Raw genomic sequence first — 23,640 nt, 5'->3', positions numbered from 1 at the left:
ATCACCGTAATTTAAAATGTTAATCGTTGGTAAAAAAAAAATGTAATCATGTAATCATCATTATGGGTTATGAACATAGACTGTAAAATATTACGAAAAATATGTAAAATATTATGAAGCGCAATGAACATCCTTTTATACAGTCCATGCAGCCTCATCACTTGAGCTGATTATCTTGATTATCTGACATATCTATCAGCCACATGCTGTTAAAACACTTTCTCCAAAGAGCAGTTGCGATGAGACAGATTTTCATGTCTATTGTTCATGTAACATGCGGCACAAATATTTAATCGTTATTAATATTTTTAGATATGTGAGGATCGAAAAGCACAGACTGGATTAATTTTTTCAAATGGCGCCACCTCCTGACTTTAAAGGAAGAGCGCATGACTTTTGTTTTGAAAGGCGCCTGGGAATAGCAGAATGATAGCGGAAGTGTGTAGCAGTGGCAGGAGAAGCAGCATGGCGTACACGGCGAAGATCGGTCCATCTATTTTGAGCAGCGACCTGTCCCAGCTCGGGAGGGAATGCGAGCGAATGATGGAGTGCGGTGCTGACTATCTGCATCTTGACGTCATGGATGGGTGAGGAAAGTTCTTCATTAAACTTTGTCACATAATATTGACTTGTAAGCACCAAACGACTCAGTGAAGGCTAATTTAAATTAAATTGTTTAATTATTACAAACCACATTTTGAGTGGTAGTCTATTGCATGAATTCACCCACATTACAAAAATATTTGTCTCAATTTTAAGAGATGTCACAAAAATTGTACAGCCTGGGAACAACTTGTATTTCAGCTTTACATATTATTTTTAAATGAGCACACAATGTGCTTTAGTTGTTATTTTTGTATTGTGATGGCACAGCAGATATTTCTGCAAACATTACTCAAGTCTTCAGTATCACATGAGCCTTAAGAAATCCAATCAATATGTTTAATCTGTACCGAGATAACCCATTTAGACTATATTTTGCAAGTCTGTTATCGATTTTGCCCATTCAATTTTGAGTTTCAGGTCTTATTTTGTATCACATTCCACATAAACATTAAATGTGTGATAAGTTGATGAATTTTATTGAAACTCTTTATCTTCATATGTGAATATTTAAGGCATTTTGTTCCAAACATCACATTTGGGCATCCAATGGTGGAATGTTTACGAAGCTGTATCGGACCTGATCCATTTTTTGGTGAGTTCCAGTCTTCTATCGATGCATGTTTCTATTGCACTGAAGTTTCACACATACTGACCCTCTTCTTTGGGACAGTTTTGTTAGTTTTCCTCTGAAGAGGGCAGTCTGCTTTTTGTTAAGAGTTGGACTTTCTTTCTGTACAGTGTTTGTTTTGTGAATATTTGGAGGCTATGCTTAACCTTTGCCTTGTTGCAGACATGCATATGATGGTATCCAGACCAGAGCAGTGGGTGAATCCCATGGCAGCAGCAGGAGCCAATCAATATACTTTCCATCTAGAAGCTACAACCAACCCGGGCAACCTTATCAAGGAAATCAGAGAGAGCGGCATGAAGGTTTGTGAAATGGGGAGGAGTGGGCTTTGTTGTTTTTGTGACATGCTACATAATTCATTTCCCTATGGCTAAGTCCCTTATTTATCAGAGGTTGCCACAGCAGAATGAACTGCCAACTATTCCAGCATATGTTTTACACATTGGATACCCTTCCAGCACCCATACACTCTCACATTCTCACACGCACTCATAAACTATGGCCAATTTAGTTGATTCAATTCACTTATAGCGCATGTCTTTGGACTCTGGGGGAAACTGGAGCACCTGGAGGAAACCCACACCAACATGAGGAGAACATGCAAACTCCACACAGAAATGCCAACTCGAACTTGAATGAGTGAAATAGACTCATCGCAAATTTAGCATGTTTGGAAATTTAAAAAAAAAACGTGGCAGAGTATTAACAACATGTACATGCTGATTACAGTAAAATTTGCTTAATTGCAACAAAAAAATCATAATCTAAGCCATGGGTAATAAGTAGATTGCTTATAAATTGTAATCTGTGAATTATTAAAAATGATATGGTAATGTATTCAGATATTCTGACTAATTTCATAATACTGTTGCCCTAACATGTGTATAAAATAGACCCCTACACAGTGGCAAGTGAACGTTTGTGAACCATTAATGTAATGTGAATAATGTTTAACAAAATAAGAGAGATCATACAAATAGTTATTTTTTATTTAAAACTGTCCCAAGTCAGAGATTATAGAGCTATATAATAGATACAATTATTAAAATAACTTTAGTTTGTAAGTCCTTGTTTTTTTCAATACTGTGTGTGGTTACCTGCATAATCTACTGTACAGTTGTTTTGTTTCTTTGTATTTATTGATTTGTATTTAGTTGTGATTGTTGTTCAAGAGTCTCTTGCTTGTTCTGAGCAGCTTGCTGCTTATCCAAGTTTTTTTCATGACAATTTTTTTTCTTGACATGTTTTTTTCTTTTTTTAATCTCAACTCCAGGTTGGTCTTGCTATTAAACCTGGTACAACTGTTGAAGAATTGGCACCATGGGCTAGACAGATCGATATGGCTCTTGTCATGACTGTAGAACCTGGCTTTGGTGGTCAGAAATTTATGGAAGATATGATGCCAAAGGTAAGTCGGTACATCTATGCCTTTATTTAGATTCTTCAGACAATAGTATTGGACCCTGAAGATGTTTGTGTTTCTCCACAGGTGAGCTGGCTCAGGAGTCAGTTCCCATCTCTAGACATTGAAGTGGATGGTGGAGTCGGTCCGGACAGCATCCACAGATGTGCTGAGGTACAAAAGCCACTTAGCCCTCACATATTCATTTGTAAGAATAGAAAAACGTTCAACCCTGTTATGTTTTTACATGCTGTGTTGCTGTTTGAACATGAATAAGTATATTAATTAGTTCCAGATCTTCATCATGTCTACTCCTAAGGGAGTTATTTATTAATTCAGTAAGCTCTCTTTCCCAAAATGTCTTGGTTATCTTGATTTTATTATTATTATTATTATTATTATTATTATTATTATTATTATTATTATTATTATTATTATTATTATTATTATATCTAGAAATGCAAACATCAAAACCTGTTGAATTAAAAAAAATATCACCTAAAGCAAGGCCTACTGAATGAGACCTAGTTGAGTTGTGTTTGTAGTTTGCTGTATACGGATGCCCTTCCTGCCACAACTCAGCCCTGAGAGTACAACCCTCAGTGCTGGGAAACACCCACACACCCTCCTGTTTATACACTATAGTCAATTTATTTGATCTAATTCACCTGTACCAGATTGGAGAACTTCTTCAATATCACTTTTGCATGCTGTTGAGTGCTATTGCTATGCTGTTCAAAACTGTGCTCCTACAGGTATGATTGTTTTAAAGCTATGTTAGTCATGCAGTGTTCTTTTACGAATGAGCTATATGCATGGAAAAACAAAAAAAAACTTCAGCCAATGAAAAACAAATGAACGGTGACCGTTTTCAACTTCATAGGGTTTCCTTTACAGCATTAATAATGCAATTTAATCAAAATACAGTCAGTTAAATAGAGCTCAGCATTCATTTAGTTGTTCAAGTATAAAACATGATGAAAGGCTGCTTAAACACAAATGTGGTGAGTTAAAGTGTCAGTTGTTGTCTTGGTAACTGTGAAAAGAAATAAGTGTAATGTAAAATGTGATATGGATGACATATTTCTGTTTTTAGCAGTCCTTTTTTCTGGTATTCCTCTACCCTGCGTCCTGTCAACAACTATACAACTGAAAACATGCTAGATATAATATAGCTTTTCAAAAGGTTTGCTGTATTTTAAAATACTATAAAGTTTTCTCACTGTGGAATCTAGTGTTATAAGGATGTCTATGGTCATCTATTCGGTGTGTGCGTTCACGACTTCAGGTGGCGTGGCTTTGGACAGCAGGGAAGCTTTTTCACAGATGGCTTACTGCACCTTTAACTTGACAGCACAGCTGGCATAGTCTTTCTGATATGTCTTTCAGTGTAGCCATAATAAATATAATCAGTGCAATTTGTCAAACCTTTAATCCGTGAAATAAAAAAGCAACAGACTGTGTTGGTTAAAAGTACTTCACGCCAGATTTCGCACCCTGCTCTTCACGAAATCAGGAAGGAGCAGCATTTCATTTGCATTTAAAGAAACAGTGTATTTTGCAGTTAATTACAGCATGATGTAATAAAAGATTCTTGAGCGGTTTTAAGCTGCAACTTCATGCACATTCTTGGAACAGCTTAGAGTAACATTATATTTAATATATTTTCATCTTGTAAAAAAAAAAAGTTTGACCCAATGTTTTATTTTTTTACTTCAACATCCCTAGGCTGGAGCAAACATGATCGTGTCGGGCAGCGCCGTGGTGAGCAGCGATGACCCTCGTTCTGTAATCGCCCTCCTCAAAAATGTTGTTATGGAAGCAATCCAGAAACGTTCTTTGGACCGTTGAGCATCCTGACTTTTCACCTGATGTCAGTTTTCAGCCACCACTGAAAGTCATTCCTGCAGATTCTGAGAGTCCGTTTTAGTGTACAGATTGGTAAATGAATTCTCAGTGGTGCTTGTGAATGGACTTGATCCAATGTTGGATGTGCCGAATCTTCAAACCACAGGAACTGCCCTTACCCAGACTCTTGCTTAGATGAAGCTAGAGTTTTCAGAGAATAGTGTTCAGACAGAATCAGTCTGTTCTTGCTACTTCAGTTTGATCATTCCTATCTTAAGTAAACTCATTTTGTTTGATTTCTCACAGTTTGTCGCAGCATCTGTTACCATTGATGAGGCTGCAGATCATCAATTAGAACAGTTTTACGCCAGCCAATACCTGTTGTAAGGTACAGCAGGTATTGGCATGGACAAATGAATTCTGACACATTCCGCAGTTTTTCAAGAACACTGAAATGATAAAAGTATAAGCAAAAGACTTGTGGTATCATTTGTCAGTCCCACTCACCCCAGTTAAATCATAGGAACATGCAAGTGTAGCTGTTAAAATTCAATCCATTCCCACATTTCATAGTCAACATTAAAATTGAAAGATTTTTAAATGCAAGTGTAATAATTCTATTGTGAATGATTCATGCATGTTGGTTTTTAAAAAAAAATTTTTTTTTACTTTAATTAAATTACCACCACATCCTCTAGTGCAGTGTTTTCCAACCCTGTTCCTGAAGGCACACCAACAGTACACATTTTCAACCTCTCCCTTATCAAACAAACCTGAATCACCTCATCAGAACATTAGAAGAGAAAAAAAACCTGAAATGAATAGGTCAGATAAGGGAGACATCCAAAACATGTACTGTTGGTGTGCCTCCAGGAACAGGGTTGGAAACACGGCTCTAGTGAACCGACAAACTTATTTTTCTTAAACTTAATATTTGCATACTAGACTTTACTATTCTTACAATTGACTGCAAGTTTGCGTCCATATCTGCCTCTATCTGAATAAATTGCTAAATTCATTGTTTATCTTTATACTAAAGCAAAAAAATAAAAAAATAGTTGATATTTTGTGACTTTGATACATACTTTATTACATGCTGCTATAAAATGAAGTACATCAGTGTTAAAGAGTGAAATATATCTAAACACAGAACACAAGCAGATCATTTTATGCCGTCTGAAGTTATCTGTGCTCACGAGTCAGTCCATAGCCAGGACCTCCGGATAGCACAACCTGTGCTTTCTAAAATGTGATCCTTCACTTCTTTGTGATGTCCTTCTACCAAATCTCCCCACGGGTCGTATTCCTCTGTCTTTATACCACATGGCATCAATGTTTGGATCTACGGGGATAAACGGTATTAGGAAAAAAACAAGCATCCAATGTGGTACACTAATGATATTGAAAAGGCATGCAAAATGTAAAAATGTCAAATCAATAAAATCTAACCTCTCATCTCCAGTGAATGTAATGGGAATCCATCATGGGGTTTTGGCTGGGTGAAACATGCTAGCAGCATAAGAAAACAGAGAATAGTGCACAGCTTTACCATGACTTAGTGAATGCCACCGGACAGAGAGAAAAGTCACCTGAAATAAAAATCACAAGAAACGTAAAGAAAGTCTTTAAATAATGCTTCAAGACCAACAAATTATGTCAAAAAATTTGTATTGTGAGCACCAAATGAATATTTCATGAATCATCTTTACATTTAGTCATTTTATTCTTGTTCTGTATTTGAGGCTACTAAAATCTATATAATGTTTCACATTTTTTCTTAATATTCTTAACCAAATAATTGAATAATCCAGTAAACCATTGCATTTTAGAAATAAGAGTTTATGGATACTTACAAAAAAATCCTTTAATGCAGAAAATGCATAAATGTCTTCAAGATCACAGTGTTTCCCAATGATGTATTTTCTCAAAATCTTGACGTATCTGTCATTATATGAACTTCTGAGCAGCTTTCTTTAGTCGTTCTCAGAGCTTGAAGACATTTGCTCTGGATAGACGGATCCAGCAATTTATACTCAGTATGTGGGAGGGTGAGGGCTTACATTTCCTCACACAAAACATCACAATGAAATATGCAAAAACAGTGATCAATTGGACACGGAGAAGATGAAAGATTTGAATATGTTTGAATTTGCCAATACATTAGTGCAGAATTATGTGTTCATTAATAAATCACTGATATGGAAGACAATGGAATGGAAAAGACATTTGCGTAGTTAAATTATTTAATGTGTAGAAATCATGTTTATAATATTGTTTCAAAATAGCATTGAAATTATATATATATATATATATATATATATATATATATATATATATATATATATATATATATATATATATACACACACACACACGTTATTTAAAATACATTTTTTTCAAGAATTGTGAAGGAAACTACATAGAAATCTGACAGTATAAATGCAAATACTTTATCAAAACAACAATGTAAATAACAGTAATGTAGTAACAATATATATTATGTGCACAAATTACATTTTGTATCATAAAAAGCACATGCAAAAGGTGAGCTTCATTACACAATCTGACATCCATCTACTGAAAAATTAAAGCAAATATTAATGTTATAATATTAAGCTGGATGTCCAACACAGAACAAAAAAGCACTTGCAGCTGACAATGAACGTATTAAATATGCTTTATGTGAATCTGTCATTGTTTTGAAATGGTTTTGTCATTGTTTCACATAGTGACCAGCTTCCGTAATGATCTTGCTCCGTTGCTGCCTCCTTCAGAGAAAGCAAAAAAGAGCATTATCAATGCATACAGAAGAACACAGAATAATTTTTTATAATAAATCTTTTGATCACTTTCTGAGAAGTCAACCTGTTGAGCAACTCTCAACATTACAGCTCCTTTTATAACTGATTTTTCAAATGCTCTTTCATGACAACAGATGGTCAATTAGATTTAGAGGCTGAGCATGAGACCTGATTGCTATCATGTGTTAAAATCACAGTGTTTGGTTCAGAATCTATTATAAGGAATCTTAACTATTGTTATACTATCTTAGCTATGTTTAATCATGACTTGCATATTTTAGTAATTGTATCTGGGAACAATATTTCTAGTTTTAAAATCTAAATCAGCACAATGCTCATTTTGGGAAAGATTGTCTGTGTTGGGTTTGATATTTTGCTATGTAATTACAAACAAATTTATGTCTATATTTTTTAAATCCCCATGTAAAAGTTATGTAAATTAATTAGCAATAAACAATTCTGAATTTGGGGACAAAAACACTTTTCACTTAAATCAATGTACAATAGTCAAGATTTTAATTGGATTCAAACCTTTCATCAAAGTTGCCCTAAAGCTATTCAACAACACCCATTCTTGACTTGGGACAATTTTGAAAAACCTTTTTTGATCCAATACAAATGTTGACTCCTGTAGGCATTTACTAACTATTGACATTTGGGTGCAGGACAAACATGTTTCAGAATTTGAAGAATTTTTAAAAGCATTTTGCAATACAGAGATTCAGAAAAAAATGGTCAGTTCACACCCTTCAACTTAAATGATGCAGAGTAAATAAGTTGGGTCAAAGTCTCTTAATAAAATAAAATAAAATGGAATATAAAATCAAAAAGTAATAACCTAAACAGTTTTGTAACTAACTACAATTTTCAACATGTAATTTGTAATCAGTAACAGACTACAGTTTGTAAGTAATCTACCCAGCACTGATGACAGATTACATGTTATTGAAAATGCAGTGTAAAACTTTGCTCTTACTAATTGGAAATGCATGCAACATCCTCGATGGCTGAGGAGTCTAAATGAAAAAGGGAAGAACAGAAAAATATATTTAGCCTCTGTCTGAACTTGCTACAAACAGCTGCTATAAACATAACAGAATTTATGATTGACTGCCTCATGTTTGGTCAAAAATATAGTTTGTATGATTTTGTACATGCTCCTGTTCTGGAAAAATAGGAACGTACGAGTATTCGGATCTCTACATACCCGTCTGCGGGATGTCTCCACTGTCATCCCTGCTGCACTCAAAGCAGCGATTCGTTTCTGAATGTCTGTAACCTTCACATAAAGCAAACAGTAAGCATGAACAGACAGGCAGTTAACGTATAACGTTCAGTTCTTTTTGTATATGTTCACAGAGGAAGTCGCACAGTCTTGCAAACTAAATATACTTAATTTAATATCATGCATGAACACACACGCAGACATGTGCGCTAGTGTACATGTAAACTCAACCATCTGGAGTAGTTGCTTTTTTCTAGTTGGTTCTTTTGAGACTGTGAAACCATAATCTGGTTCAGCGTTGTCACCTGTGCATATCCTGTTCGCTTTGAAACAGTTGATGAAGTGCAGAACTTAATATCCAATGTTAAAAATGTGTTGTACATAAGGTAGTTTACTCAGTGATCAGTGGAATCTAGATCAAATCTGGCTGAAGTTTATCAGTCTGTTAAGCTCACAGACTGAATGTTAGACTAGTAGGTTTTCTGAAAGTCAGCTAAAGTAGTTCAAGTCACACATGCAACTTTTACATGCTGTTAAATACTGTTAAAATGTCTGTTAATTAACATATTAGTTTCCATATTTTGTGATTTACAATTTGAAATAATATAATCTATAAGCAATAATATATATTGAAAAAATGGCTGTAAAATAACAACATTTGATTGCAGTTTATTACAAGATTTTCTTACAACACCAACCCAAGCAATATACTGTATCACTTTTTACTGTATTTTCGCTTTTTAACTTTTCAAAGTTAAGATTTGTTGGAAGAAAGGTTAAGGTCCCATATTAATACAGAGTACAGATTTTGTTAATGTTAAAAGAAAGAATATGGACTAAAGTGACGTACCCCACTTTGAGTGCTCTGGACGCTGGCTGCTGCCATTGCAACTTTACCCTCCAGCTGTGACAGCTCACAGCTAGTTGTGTTACTAAACTCAAAGGAACTCACCCTCTTCTGCTTTTTTAATGATTTGTGTGCATTCGGCTTTGCTTTCTGGAGTATACAATTGAAAACATAGCAAATCGTTTAGGATGGCAAGGTGGTAAAATCACACAACATTAACATAAAGTATTGGTAAGGGAACATGAATAAAATGTCACTCTTTGTTTAATAGGTTTAAGTATTTATAGTGATATATATTAAATATGTACGCAGAGTACTCTCACCCATTCAGCCTCAGGAGGCCAGTCAAGTCGGACATCTCCAAGTCCAGCTGAAGCTCCTCTTATAGGTGAAACTTGGTAAACAGCACTTTTCTTTGGAGAGGCCATTGGTGATTTCATTGCATCCTCCTCATCAGATGAAAAGCCTTTGTCGCTTATTTTTTCAGTGAGTTCATCAAGCTTTTTCCTTAGCTCAAGCTCCTCTAAATCAGCTGGAGACAGATCCTCAGCTTTTTGCTCAACCTACAGGGAGTCAGGAGAGTCTCTGTGTGATATCTGAATAAACTGTGTCCTGTAGTTGAGTTAGGCATGGGCCGGTATAAGATTCTGATGGTATAAGCTTGGATAAAAATATCCCGTTTTCACGGTATCGCGGTATTGTGATTACTGCTCTAAAATATATCCTTTTTAAATGTTTGGGTAAAAAAACAACAATTTTTCCCCTTTGAAAACAATATATTTAATTTTTTTGAAAGATTTTAAATATTTTGGAACAGTATACATGTCAGGCTAAATAATGAAAACGAATCATCGAGTTTTGCTGTCTTCATTGGTTTCAAAAACACAGATTTCTTACAATTTAAAACAGCCTCTTTGGATATCTTTTCTGCTGGAGATACTGTTGTCCTAAAAAACAAACAAAAAAGTAAATAAAAAATCTTACACATACCTTAGGAACGGTATTACAAAATATTTTGGCGTTTTATAACCTCGACTTACTTCAAACCGCGGTATACCTTGAAAACGGTTATCATCCCATGCCAAGCCCAAGTTGAGTTAAAGGCCCATTAAACCAGAAAATGTATGGTTTTTACAGAAATATTAGGCAGCCAACTATTTAACTAACCTGTTCGACTGATCCTCCAATTACTGGCAAAGTCATTTTCTGCTCCAAACGGCTCAGAATAGATTCAATTGCTGACATACGCTTGTTGAGCTCAATAATCTAAAGCCATAGAGATACATAAACGTTTGTGTTGCATTTTGCCAAAAACACCTGAACTTTTTGAGAAAGAAAGCCGTGAAGCCCCATTATTAGAAGTATGACTGCACCTGTGGAGGAACTTCATCTGGTGAGGGCTCCCTATGTAGGGCAGGACTGTATATAACATTCATCTCTGATTCTTCTTCATCATCATCCTCCTCATCATCTGAGTCATCCAGGCTGTAAGAAAGTTCACGCTGGAGGTGATAGTTGGTGCTGCCAGCTGAAGAGAGGCTCATTTTGGAGAGGGAACATGATTTTGCCAATCTCTGGTTTAGGTGTGGTGTGCAGTCATCTACAAAGAGCAAACAAAACTCAAAAGTTGGTTACGCTTTATCTTGGCAGACATTCTGTTGACCTACAAGTAACTTTGCAACTGAAGGTCAACTACACTAACTGTCATTGGAGTATTATAAGACACATTATAGTGTTGGCTTCCAAGTGATGGGTTGCAGCTGGAATGGCAACCACTGCATAAAACATGTGCTGGATAAGTTGGAGGTTCATTCCCCTGTGGCAACCCCAGATTAATGAAGGGACTAAGCCGAAAAAAAATGAATGACTATAGGGTTGGCGTTGGTAGAATAAGTTGACATACACAGTTAATAATGGTTAACAGAATGTATAAAATAAAGGGCGTCTGTCAACGCAAAATTTTATTTTATTATGAAGTAAAAGGAAATTCTGAGTCTGTTCAACTAGTCTGGCATACATTTATTCTTTTCAGGATATTTTCTATTATATTTCTTCAAATGTTGGTAAAGGAAATAAATGCAGATAGCAGATCTTACCAAAATGAGAGGCTTTGTCCAGACTTTTTTGGCTGATGTGCAATATATCCTTCATCTCATTGCCTTTGCCATGAGTTCCATTTTCTAGTATCTGCTTAACAGTTGTTGACCAGTCATCTTCTGCTTGTGAGTCCTTAGTCTGGGTTATTTTCTCCTGGCTACCCGAATGCTTAAAAATATGATTAAATAACAGCCTTTAAAAAAATCTTTAAACCTTAATTAATACAATTATTGTTTTCACTCCATGCATTGTCAAAGTTTTTTCAAAGACTATTTAGTGTGAAGAAATTGAAATAAATATTGTTAGAGTTGTTAAGGTAATATTTAGTTCTGCCTAATTTTAAATACTTTGGATTCATTCCTTGCTGAACTTCTGAGGCTCAAACTAACCAAAGACAAACAAACCGAAATGCTGTCACTCTACCTTGGGCATGTCTAATTTTGTGATTATTTGTATCAGTGATGGAACAATCAAGATTTGAAGAGAAGTCTTATCACTGTTAACAGTCAGAGCATTCTCAGTGGGAGCTCTGTAGAGCATTTGGTTAGAACTCTGCCTGGATAATTCAAACATTTTTCACACTGCTTCTACCGCTGTATTTTTCTTTTTTAAAAAGATGCGAATCCAGATTGATGTTGATGTTGGCCGTAGGATATGTTCAAAAAAGTTTCTTTTTTCTGACAACAGATGTGTAAAAAAATACATACAAACCCGAAGTAAGGGAGGCCGAGAATAAGCACAGTTCTCAACACCAAGATTAAAATCTAGAGGATGAACAGGAAGCAGCCGCCTGCCTTTTCTCATCTTGAGGGAGAAACAAATAAACATTTTTAATTCTCTAAAATAACTAGTTTAAATAACAAGTTAAACTAGAAAATATTTTTCCCCTTTATACAGGACCTTTAGTGGAATGGAAAGTGTTCATGGGTGTTCATTACCGTTTTTTCTTAGTAACTTTGGTACATTTCTCAGATCAGAATTGAAATTTGCAAAACAATAAATGCATTTCTCAAAATAATGCATATGGCAAAACACCATGGATTATTGCCAAAAAAACCTGTCTCTTGCTCAAAATCCTTAGCTCATCTCTCAAATGCCATCTGTCTGTGCCATCAGAATGACAGGTCATTGTGTATGGATAAAACAGTCAAATTACTTAGTCATGCTGTCAACATATCAGTGTACTTTGGAGGGGTGTTCTGATGTAAACTATAGTTAATTTCTTTTCTTTTTTTGCCGTTTGTACCGTAATTTGTTTACATCATTAATTGTGATACTGAAAGGATGAAAGAGCACAGCATAGCACAAAGAAAGATCTAAACAAAAGTAGAATTGTGAACACAGGACAATCTCCTTTGGGATGCACCTTCATAAGAAAATGCAGAGATTCACCTGAGAGAAATTTACCAACTGTAGATAGATTTAGAATAAAAGTCTAATGGAAATGCACAGGAAAATGCATTATGTAAAAATATTATGACAATTTTAGCCATTTTTAGCAAAGACCTGCCATGAACAAATGATTAAATGTTGTAGTAGGGCGTGAGACTATTCAATAGTGATCGACAGGACATAAGCAATTGATAATGTAGTAAACATCAGAGAATTGCAGATAATCATTTGCATGGATGTACAAAATCATTTGCAACTTGTTCAAAGTGATGAGAAACTGCTTTTCTGATGTGCACAACTGACACAATGATGTGAAGATTGAACAAGTATTGAGAATTTCAATTCTGAAATGAGAGATGCACCAAAGCTGCTGAGAAAAATCAACCAGAACTTTTATTTTTCAAGAGTGAAGCCTCAGTCCTGTTTTTTCTTCATTTTCCTGTCTACTCTCAAAGGCCCATAAGCACAATGTATAGATTGAGTTTCAGATATATTTAGACAAATTGAGGATAGTCTTAAAACTGATATTTGAATATAAATGTATATATCTATTTAACGTTGGCTTGAAAACCACCCTCTAGTAGCAATATACAGTAAGTAGTTAAAATCAAATTAAAGGAAATTTCAGCCCATTACTGAAGAAAACGGGTTAAAAACTAAAATAACATCTGAGCACGAGGGGGCGATCTCGCACCATTTTTGAACGGAAAGAACAGCTAACAAGCCAGTAAAAGGTTCCTGTCTCTGAATTGCTTTAATCTATAACATCAGTTAGTGATGATTAAGCAATAATACGGTACCAGGCTGAGGTGGCGTCGGTCGATCCTCTCAGATTGCTCATCTTCCTGGCTATAGACAGAAGCAGCTGTGTGAAAGACAAGAATCATAAACATCAATTCCTTTGAACTCAATAAAGACTGTTCAATCACATGTTCTGTTTTTGGAGGTTTTAAAGATTTTCTCATATATATTCACTTTTTATAAAACTAAATCTCACAGCTCCAAATGTAGATGGATAAGCAGGGCCAAAAATGTAAAAATAATACGTATTCATGTACAGTGGCTGGCTAACAGCTGAGATTTATCTAAAATGTTGAAAATGATCAAATAATTCCTGGATGCATTATTTAGACTTAGAAATTATAATAATAATGTTCTTTCTGGGTGGCGCGGTGGGGCAGTGGGTAGCGCTGTCGCCTCACAGCAAGAAGGTCGCTGGTTCGAGCCTCGGCTGGATCAGTCGGCATTTCTATGTGGAGTTTGCATGTTCTCCCCGCGTTGGCGTGGGTTTCCTCTGGGTGCTCTGGTTTCCCCCACAAGTCTAAAGACATGCACTATAGATGAATTGGGTTAGCTAAATTGTCCGTAGTGTGTGTGTGTGTGTGTGTGTGTGTGTGTGTGTTTCCCAGTGATGGGTTGCAGCTGGAAGGGCATCTGCTGTGTAAAACATATGCTGAATGAGTTGGCTGTTCATTCCGCTGTGGTAACATCTGATTAATAAAGGGACTAAGCCGAAAAGAAAATGAATTAATGAATGTTCTTTCCTACATGATATTATTTTAAATATGTTTGTACTGACTATGTTTGAAATACAGTATATACACAGGGTAGGTGCAAAACTGAACTACTGTTTTTTATTAATTAATTTATTATTTATTATTATTATTATTTTATTTAACCAAGACAACAGAAAATATTAGTGTTTGTGCCTAGAAAAGGGTATTCAGTTTTTATCCTGGCTATTTAAGGTGTTTTTCTTCCACAGACATTTTGTTCCCTGCCTTATTAAATTAAAGATGACGTGAGAGCAGATTGCTGCTGTCTTGTTTGGACAGATGAAAGACATTCACTGATTACTTTAGATTCTTGCATGACATCAACATTAATATTGTCTATTATCACAAAGGAACGGGACTTTGTTTTACTCACTGTGAACTTCAGGCATGCTGTGCGTGTCATCGTCTCGAGGCTCTGTGTGATGGAGAAGAACAGCGGCAGATGAAAAATTCAACATAAAACGACAAGAAACAGATAACAAACTGTGATTGGCTACAGGAAGCTGTTGAAACTGTTGAAAGCAGCAGTTTTCTAGTGTTTTCCTTCAGTTCTCTGTGTTGCTCTACCAACGCAAAACATCAAAAGCTACTGGGGTTTTGCTGGGTCACTTTGTTGAGCACATTAGTGTTTTCCACACAATTCCCATTCATACAATTGTCATTCCCATGCTATTGTACACATTTATGTGAAAAATGCACTCAAACGCACATCTTGACATTTATTTGAAGAAGCAAAAAAATATTGACAACCCTATGACAACCCTGTACCAACATTTCTATTCAACAACAAGCTATGTTAGTATTTTCCACCCATCTGTACAGTGAACATTATAGAATACTAATATTAATATTTTTGTTCTGAATGTTGTTTATCTTTTTTTACTTAAATGTCAATGTTCTCTTGCTGACCTCTTTATTCAGGACTGATAGAGCTTGAAAATTGGATAAAAGAGGCACACTCAGGTCCAGGCAGAGAGAGAAAGAAGACATGTGACTGTTTAAGTAAGGAGTAAATCACATGGACGATTCAGCATGGCCAATTTTCTCTCTCTCTCTCCCTCTGGATTCCCCACTAAATCCTTCAAAGTTATGAGGGCCTCTCCTCTAAGCTCTGCCTTCAGTGTTCCTCTTGTAAGTCATCTGTCAGAAATTGTTTCAAATATTGGTTTGCATTGAACAGATGGCACTGTAAAAATGCCATTTCAATTCTCTTATTGCTAAAGGGTAGTTGGGTAGATGGTAGAAAGTTAACCCAGAATCAAACAAACAGTATGCAGTGTGATAACGTTACATATTTGAGAGTGAAAGATTTCCTTCAGCAGTTTTCCATCATCTTCAATTTGGTCACACAAGTTGTTCACTAGCAGAAAACTGCTGGGTTTGTGAGAAAGTTCTGTGTGAGATGTGCTTCTCAATTGTGACAATAAACAATAGACCTGTTTTTCTCAGCAACATTTTGCTGCAGTTTCACTGCAAAGTGACCACAGCTTAAGAGCAAGGTCTCACTGGATACTGTTTACAATGAGAGGATAAAGATGCAGTTCAGTCAATCTATTTTGTCTAATAATGTTTTTTCTTTGGAGTAATTACCTCTCTTTTGGCTTTTCATTTCTATTTTCTGTGGATTAACCTTTGTGTAAATCTTGGTTTAGGTTCACAACAATTTTAGGAATAAATGGACAGAAGTCTATGGAAATCTTTATATCTCTTCTCAGAATGGTCCTAGCTTCTTGAGACCAAAACCTAGCACACATGGGAGGCCGGGGATAGTTGTAACATGGGTCATTTGTAACACTTCCAATCTCCACAATCAGGGACTAGTTACAGATCAGCAGATTCACTTCACACATGCTCATATTTTCCACATATGAAAAAGCAGAGTCTTGTGGCTATCAAAGCAGCTGTTAGAGGGGGAAACTACATTTGAGCTAAGAAATGTTTTTTTAACTTCAATTACTTTATGGGTAGTAAGGCCTGATTTGTAGTTAAACGCATAAAAGTTATGTCATTTGTGTCTCTGTGTAGATATTTTAATGCATGTTGTTGGTGATAATGTTTTAGCTGTTAGCTGTAAGTAAAGTAAATTCATAGCTAGAAGGCTCTGAGTCAGTTGTAACAACAAAACTACTGGTTAGTAACAACATTATGTTACCACCAACCCCAAGCAGTTTTAAAACTGTATTTATATGATTTTATTTCATCATTCCTATAGCTCTTGAAAGAGAAAGACCTCAGTGCCAAACGATTTTGGATTTGACTTGTTCTCTGTAGCCTCATGAGGCCTGCAAACACAAATAGTGTTCAATTGTTGATGCACATTTTATTCAGCAATGCAACACACACACACACACACGCACGCACACGCACGCACGCACGTACGCACACACACACACACACACACACACACACACACACACACACACACACACACACACACACTCACCAATTATTCCCAGCAAAAACCCAGTGTTCAATAAAATACTTCCAAATCCATTTTTAAAATCACAATTCTTATTTTATGCTGGTACATCTCACCCCATGGTGTTACAGCTAACTATTGTAACATTTCACTAACTATTGTAACATTTCACATAGCAGACACTTGCTAATTTTTAACACCTCTAAGATCTCAAAGATATAGAGAGAAATGTGAAACAATGTTGCAACTATCACCGGCCTCCCCTAATGTTGCATGTTCTTGTTACTTAAACTTAAGTTTAATGTAATGCTCAAGATTGCTCACTGCTCCGGGTTCTACTTTGTCTATAAGGGGAATCTCAACAGGCTTTTGAAGTCTACCTCTGAGGTCAGTTTGAGAGCAGGCACGGTCACTGTTCACCCTCTTGAAAAGCGAATTCATCACCTTTGCACTCCCAAAACGCTTGAAGCGAGAGCGTACATTCTCATGGAACCATTCTAGAGTGCCAATCTTAAGCATTCTACAGGAAAGAAAGACAAAAACAAGAACTAAATTATTATTTAGTCAATCCAAAAAAAAAAAAAAAAAAAAAACATGAGATAGTGATTTCATATTAATTAATATGTCTTTTTAAGAGAACCAATGCATAGAGAACATCATCCCTTCAGTGGTCTTTAGAAGATTGAATGAATACACACAAATGATAATACTAATTAGTTACAGTGCTTCTGAAAGTATTCATAGCGCTTCACTTTTTCCACATTTTTGTATCTTACAATCTTATTCCAAAATGGAGTAAAATCATTGATTGATACACACAATAGCCCATAATGACAATGTGAAAAAAATTGTTGCAAATTCATAAAAAATAAAAATACCTGAAAAATCACATGTACATAAGTATTTACAGCCTTTGCAGTGAAGCTCTAAATTGAGCTCAGGTACATTCTGTTTCCACTGATCATTCTTGAGATGCATTAATTAGAGTTCACCTGTGGTAAATTCAGTTGATTGGACATGATTTGAAAAGGCATACACCTGTCTATATAAGGTCCCGGGGTTGACAGTGCATGTCAAAGCACAAACCAAGCATGAAGACAAAGGAATGTCTGTAGACCTCTGAGACAGGATTGTCTTGAGGCACAAGGCTGGGGAAGGTTACAGAAAAATTTCTGCTGCTCTGAAAATTCCAATGAGCACAGTAGCCTCCATCATCCGTAAGTGGAAGATGTTTGGAACCACCAGGACTCTTCCTAGAGCTGGTCGGCCATCTAACCTAAGTGATTGGGGAAGAAGCGCCTTAGTCAGGGAGGTGATCAATAACCCGATGATCACTCTGTCTGAGCTCCAGCGTTCTTCTGTGGAGAGATGAGAACCTTACAGAAGGACAACCATCTGTGCAGCAATCCACCAATCAGGCCTGTATGGTAGAGTGGCCAGACGGAAGACACTCCCCGCTTGGAATTTGCCAAAAGGTATCTGAAGGACTCTCGGGCCATAAGAAACGAAAAGCTCTGGTCTGATAAGACTAAAATTGAACTCTTTGGAGTGAATGCCAGGCATTTTGTTTGGAGAAAACCAGGCCCCGTTCATCACCAGGCTAATACCATCCCTACAGTGAAGCATTGTGGTGGCAGCATCATGCTGTGGGGATGTTTTTCAGCAGCAAGAACTGGAAGACTAGAGAAGGCTGTGAATACTTGTGTACATGTGATTTTTGAGGTTTTTTATTTTTAACAAATTTGCAACAATTAAAAAAAAATTGTCAATATGAGTATTGTGTAGAGATTTTTAAGGAAATAAATTAATTTAATCCATTTTGGAATATGACAATGTGGAAAAAATAAAAAAAATGTGGAAAAAGTGAAGCGCTATCCATACTTTCCAGATGCACTGTATGAATTGCTATGACTGTATGTTGGTCAATCAAATTATTGCCATTTCATGTGTTGTATGTCACTGGTTTGCTTTGTTTAAATTCAAGTTATTTGTTTACTTGGATAAACAGTTGTTTCCCCACACAACATATAGTAATTCACTTAAGCAACGACAGAAGTCAATGTGAACATTTATTATGGTAGTGCTGTAGTTGTGTGCACATATAACTGGTAAAGATTAATTGTTTACCAACAATAACGATCAAATATATTCACAGTTCCACAATGTTTCATTAGCAGTAGAGTGAAAAAGTGGAAATTCATTTTTAATTAAGTTTATGGTAGTAATTCGGCTGAATATGAATAATAAAAACAAAGTATTCAAAACATTTAAAAAATAAAACAGACTCATTCTTGAAACTTATTCAGTAAATATTAGGTGAATTGTAAAAGAAAAATAATATATTTTTACCAAAATAGTCCTTTTCTTTTTGGGGGAATAATTTGCACACAACTTTTAAAAAATATTGTTTTCTTGTTTTTCTTTATGGAGGAATACCCTGTCAGGTGCTCACCTGGCCATGCGGCATGGATCACACACCCAACCACGGTCTTTCTTGTTAAAACGACTGCAGGACTTGCAGACAAACAGTTTGCAGTCCAAACATTGGCGCTTGCTGTTGACCAGGAATTTGAAAGGCTGGAGACAGCGGATGCAGAGTGAATCACTGAGTTTAGGCTGATATTCCAGCAGCTCTCTCTTGTTGTCCTCTTTCATAATTTTGGTCTTGAGTTCCCTGTATTAATAATGAATATTAAACATTAAATCTATATTAAATGTAAATCCATATTTAGAACAATACAAACTGACAGTTTGATGCAAATAAACATCTGCAACACATAGATTCAGCAACACATTAAATATGCTTATTACATGCATATTGATAGAATATTGACTGTTCATTAATAATTACAAAGCGCATACATTCTTTATTCTGCATGACAGCATGCTAGATCCCTTCACCCTACTCCAACTCATTTTCTAGATTTGATTCAATCGGATTACATTTCTTTTGAACAGATATGCCCAGATTGCTTTAGACAGAATAAAAAAGAGAGGAAATGACTCCACATTCTGCCGGGACTTCCTCTCTATTCTTCCTATGAAAACCTCCATTCTTAATGTGCCAATTTCTCATGCTTTATGTTCAAATCCAATGGACTACTAGGACAATGACATCTCTGTAGCACAGCTGTGCAGGGTTAAAACCGGATATATAAGAAATTTCAGCTAAATCTGCTCTTCTCAAGAAGAATTCAGCCAAGAGCTTTCCTCCACATGTTGAATGGTCATATGCCTGTGGCTCTTTCAACTTTCATTTGGCAAAAGTTGAAAGCGCTTCAGTCCAAGTGTGAGTCAAATCGCTCATATGTCAGCATAATCAATTTGAAAAGCACACATGAAGAAAAAAATGTAAATGCTGTTTTTATCTTTTAAAACATATCTCACATTTTCACCAAGATACTTAAGTGTGCTCTGTTTTGAACATGCACATTTGATCAGGCCACAATTCTTTTCCAAGAAATGACAACAACAGCAAACTCTTTCTTTTGTGGTTCATCTTACATTAACTCTTGCTTTTTTTCACTCAAACATTCTACGAAATTCTGTATTCAATGCTGCAATGTCATTATATTGCGAATTTAACATTGCAATAAACATCATATTTACATTATTTGTTTTTATTATCACCATAAGTTATGTCTACTTTTTAATAAAGCCTCCATGGGACTATTTTGTACTAGCCTTTCCTTTCCGACTGTGAGAGAATTGAGAGAAAAATGTCAGTCATGTGATGTTATTCAATATTCCGAGACAAATCCTATTACCTCTTTCAAAATGACTGGAATTCAGACATACATGGGCTCAGCCTTTTGGCAAAGTCTCCGAGGAGTCAAGTGTTTTCTTTTTTTAACAAGCAACTAAAAGTAGCATCATCACAAAAATTTGAGCATCAGGCCTGCCATAGGAAATGCTTTTTACAAGCTATTTTATTCAAAACTGCCTACAAAGATATTACTTAAGACATTCAGTTGGTGTGAAAATGAAAAATGCACCAACTACACATTTGCTAACCTTCTTTAAAAAGGTACAATTTTACTTTCCATGTCTTATATATTTAATTTTATTTTATTTATTTCTGCCACTTTGGCTGCAGTCAGTTTGATGACTTTTATTTTGTAGAGGTAGGGGATCATTTTTATTTTTGCTTTTTTTGTTCAAACTAATATTCTTCAGGCTTATTTATTGATCACAGTTCATTATAAATAATTATATGATATTGGGCTCATTTTGTATTTGTCTTGCAAGAGTTATGGTAGTTACATCTTAAGCTATCACTCAGTCAGTAGACAAGAGAGGCCAAAGTCTAACAGTAATATGTTCCACAATATATGAAACAGTCTTCAACACAAACATAATTACACTTCCTTGGGATGAGTTCTACACCAACATACATGTCCTTTGGTGGTAATTTGGTTATTTAAAAAGTAAATCAAGGTAACCAGTTTAAAGAATTCCTCATAAAACATTCTCTACTGAAAAACTTTGTGCTGCACTCAAAAAAGATTTTAGATTTATTTCAGATGAGTTCACATTAGGCTAAATGCCGTGGAACGGTTCCTGAGATCCAGCTTTTCAAAAAGCATAAATTAATGACAGACATTCCACATATTCCAGTCAAATGATAAATCCCAGATGAACAGACTACAGAAAACCTTTAGTAAGCAAAAAAACAAAAACAGCAAACCACTTGAGTTTTTACCAGATCCACATTATGAGTAACATTAATGATGGGATAGACAGAACTATCACGAATTACATGAACTATAAATGAAAAACTGAAATATTTTATGTCAAAAATATAGTACAGCTTGCATATTACAATTATTTATGGATTGTCTTTTTTGGAGGGAAATTTTAAAGAACATTTTAAAGTCACCAGTTACATACAAATGCAATTGTTCCAGAAGGCTCACCCTAGTCTGTCCTCCTCTTTCTTTCGCAGGTGGAAATCTCTTTGGATCACCTGCCAGACGTGCTTGGCTTCATCGTCTGTTAGCCGAGAGAGATCCAGATTCTTTCCTGAACTGCTGCTGGGCATCATCTTGAATCTCATCCAGTGGAGTGAGAAAGCATCTGAAACTAATCAAAATGCCACATTGTCACCAGCATGTAGAAGGATTCCCAGAGATAGAAGAAAATAATGTTTTTGCCTCATTCATTGCATGATGTCAACATGCAGCTTTTTACTCCCCCATAGACTGAATGGTTTATTTAAGCACATTTCTTTAGGAGTGAATTGCCACTTTAAAGTTTTTTTACACACACACATAGCCATTCAACATTTAATACTTTTTTGGTTAAAGATATTTATTTTACAATAAATGTTAAATGAGACCAGTGTTACATTTGCCGTCTTAATTTCCACCTTCGAGTCCACTTATGTTAATCTAAATAAAAGACTTTTTAAATTACTTAATGTATTTATTTGTCTATTTTTTGAAAATTTTCTTTTATCCTTTGCTTGTTTACAGATGAAGGGATTTAGTTTTTATTTGTACTAAAGGAAAGCAACATCAGTTTGTTCAATGATATAAATAAATCAGCCAATTAGAATCAGTAATTTAATTTGGCTCTGAATAGAGAGCCGTGTGACTGACAATTCTTTTTAAGCTCTGACTAAAACATACAACATACAAAAAATGCTTTTGTCTTCTTTTCATAATAATAAATGAGAAAGACTTAATTATATAGTTTTTGCTTAAAGATACATGTTTCCTTTTCAACTGCAACAGGATAAATAATCAGCGGTTCACTAACTAGTTGAACTATTTTCAACTTTCCTGTTTATTAATTGTATTAACAAGAGAATAAGAAGTCGTCTAACCTAGTTTGTTATTCTGCTGAAGGAAAAGTTATGGGCTATAGATATTTTACATATAAAGCAAAATTCCCAAACTGTGGAAAAGTTAAACTGCTATTTATATCATTGCAAAATTAAATCGCAAAGATCTCTTCCCTTACATGTACAAGTCAAAATAAATAAATGAAAGAGAATTCAGTGGTTAAATTTGCAACATTGTACAAACTAAAATTTGAGAATTTATAACTGAGACGTATTTTCCATTCCACACAACATCAGATGTACAAGCTCTTATATCCTATTGCTGGCCCTAAAGGCCTCTATGTAATAGGAAACTTATGAATTGTTAAGCAGTAAGATGTAATATTGCAATCAAAGGCATGTTACAGTACCAATTTCAACTGATGCAAAGATAATGTTTCAAATACAGTTGCAAAACATTATACAAATTACAAAATCATTTTAATCATCATGCACGTTATAAACAGACACAGAATCTCAATATAGATTTTGCCATTATGCAGCCTATAAAGTGTATTATAAAAGATTTACCTGGAGTTGATGTTGCAGCTTGTAGTAGTCCGGTTGAATTTCAGCTGACCATTTCGGGCAGAAAACCAAGCTGCTGTGTTTATCACATGTCCAATTAACCATGTGGTTGGGAAGGGCAAGCGAAGTATTTAAACCCCACCTTAGAGGTCTTTCTGAAACATCTGATTTAATCTTGTAAATTAGCTGCAGCCAAACTGAACACTGCAGATGCAGCTTAAATCAGTAGCTATTAAACTTATAGTATGTACATTTCAAGTATCTATTGTAAGTATTGTATTCTTTACCTCTGTGGAGAAAGTACAGTAATTAATTCCCTTACTCACTCATGTTTATTTACAGTTAGGGTTAAATAGATAATTTGTATAATGCATTTGCTTATTCTAATTTTGGGGGCAAGTTTAAAGGGTTTTATTTATTGGCATGTAACTAGATTTTGATAAAGCAAAAATTATCATTCATTTGAG

General features: G+C 35.3%; 2 protein-coding genes across 5 annotated transcripts; one reads left to right on the top strand and one right to left on the bottom strand.

Moving 5' to 3' along the window:
• Nucleotides 1-427: 427 nt before the first annotated feature.
• On the top strand, nucleotides 428-5,945 carry rpe (ribulose-5-phosphate-3-epimerase). Its single transcript, XM_056465501.1, has 6 exons — nucleotides 428-587; nucleotides 1,119-1,198; nucleotides 1,397-1,536; nucleotides 2,508-2,642; nucleotides 2,724-2,810; nucleotides 4,365-5,945. Exons 1-6 carry the CDS (start codon nucleotides 466-468, stop codon nucleotides 4,485-4,487), a joined length of 687 nt encoding a protein of 228 aa, XP_056321476.1. The 5' UTR covers nucleotides 428-465; the 3' UTR covers nucleotides 4,488-5,945.
• Nucleotides 5,946-6,852: 907 nt separating this feature from the next.
• mlphb (melanophilin b) lies at nucleotides 6,853-23,281 on the bottom strand. 4 transcript variants are annotated; one of them, XM_056465750.1, is made up of 15 exons: nucleotides 23,177-23,281; nucleotides 21,738-21,903; nucleotides 19,274-19,495; nucleotides 17,202-17,341; nucleotides 14,776-14,817; nucleotides 13,647-13,711; nucleotides 12,166-12,258; nucleotides 11,454-11,622; nucleotides 10,731-10,957; nucleotides 10,525-10,623; nucleotides 9,681-9,920; nucleotides 9,361-9,507; nucleotides 8,493-8,564; nucleotides 8,262-8,301; nucleotides 6,853-7,252 (listed from the first exon to the last, which is right to left on the bottom strand). In XM_056465750.1, the coding sequence occupies exons 2-15, from the start codon at nucleotides 21,875-21,877 to the stop codon at nucleotides 7,206-7,208; spliced, it is 1,743 nt and encodes a 580-aa protein (XP_056321725.1). In that variant the 5' UTR covers nucleotides 21,878-21,903; nucleotides 23,177-23,281; the 3' UTR covers nucleotides 6,853-7,205. The 4 variants fall into 4 exon arrangements, with proteins under 4 accessions (XP_056321725.1, XP_056321724.1, XP_056321723.1 ...); XM_056465749.1 differs by lacking the exon at nucleotides 8,262-8,301; XM_056465748.1 differs by lacking the exons at nucleotides 6,853-7,252; nucleotides 8,262-8,301 and having other exon boundaries at nucleotides 8,308-8,564.
• Nucleotides 23,282-23,640: the final 359 nt, after the last annotated feature.

Source organism: Danio aesculapii, chromosome 9 (assembly GCF_903798145.1).
Source record: "Danio aesculapii chromosome 9, fDanAes4.1, whole genome shotgun sequence".
In the NCBI taxonomy this organism is placed as follows: Eukaryota; Metazoa; Chordata; class Actinopteri; order Cypriniformes; family Danionidae; genus Danio; species Danio aesculapii.
This window is presented reverse-complemented; position numbering and strand designations above follow the sequence as displayed.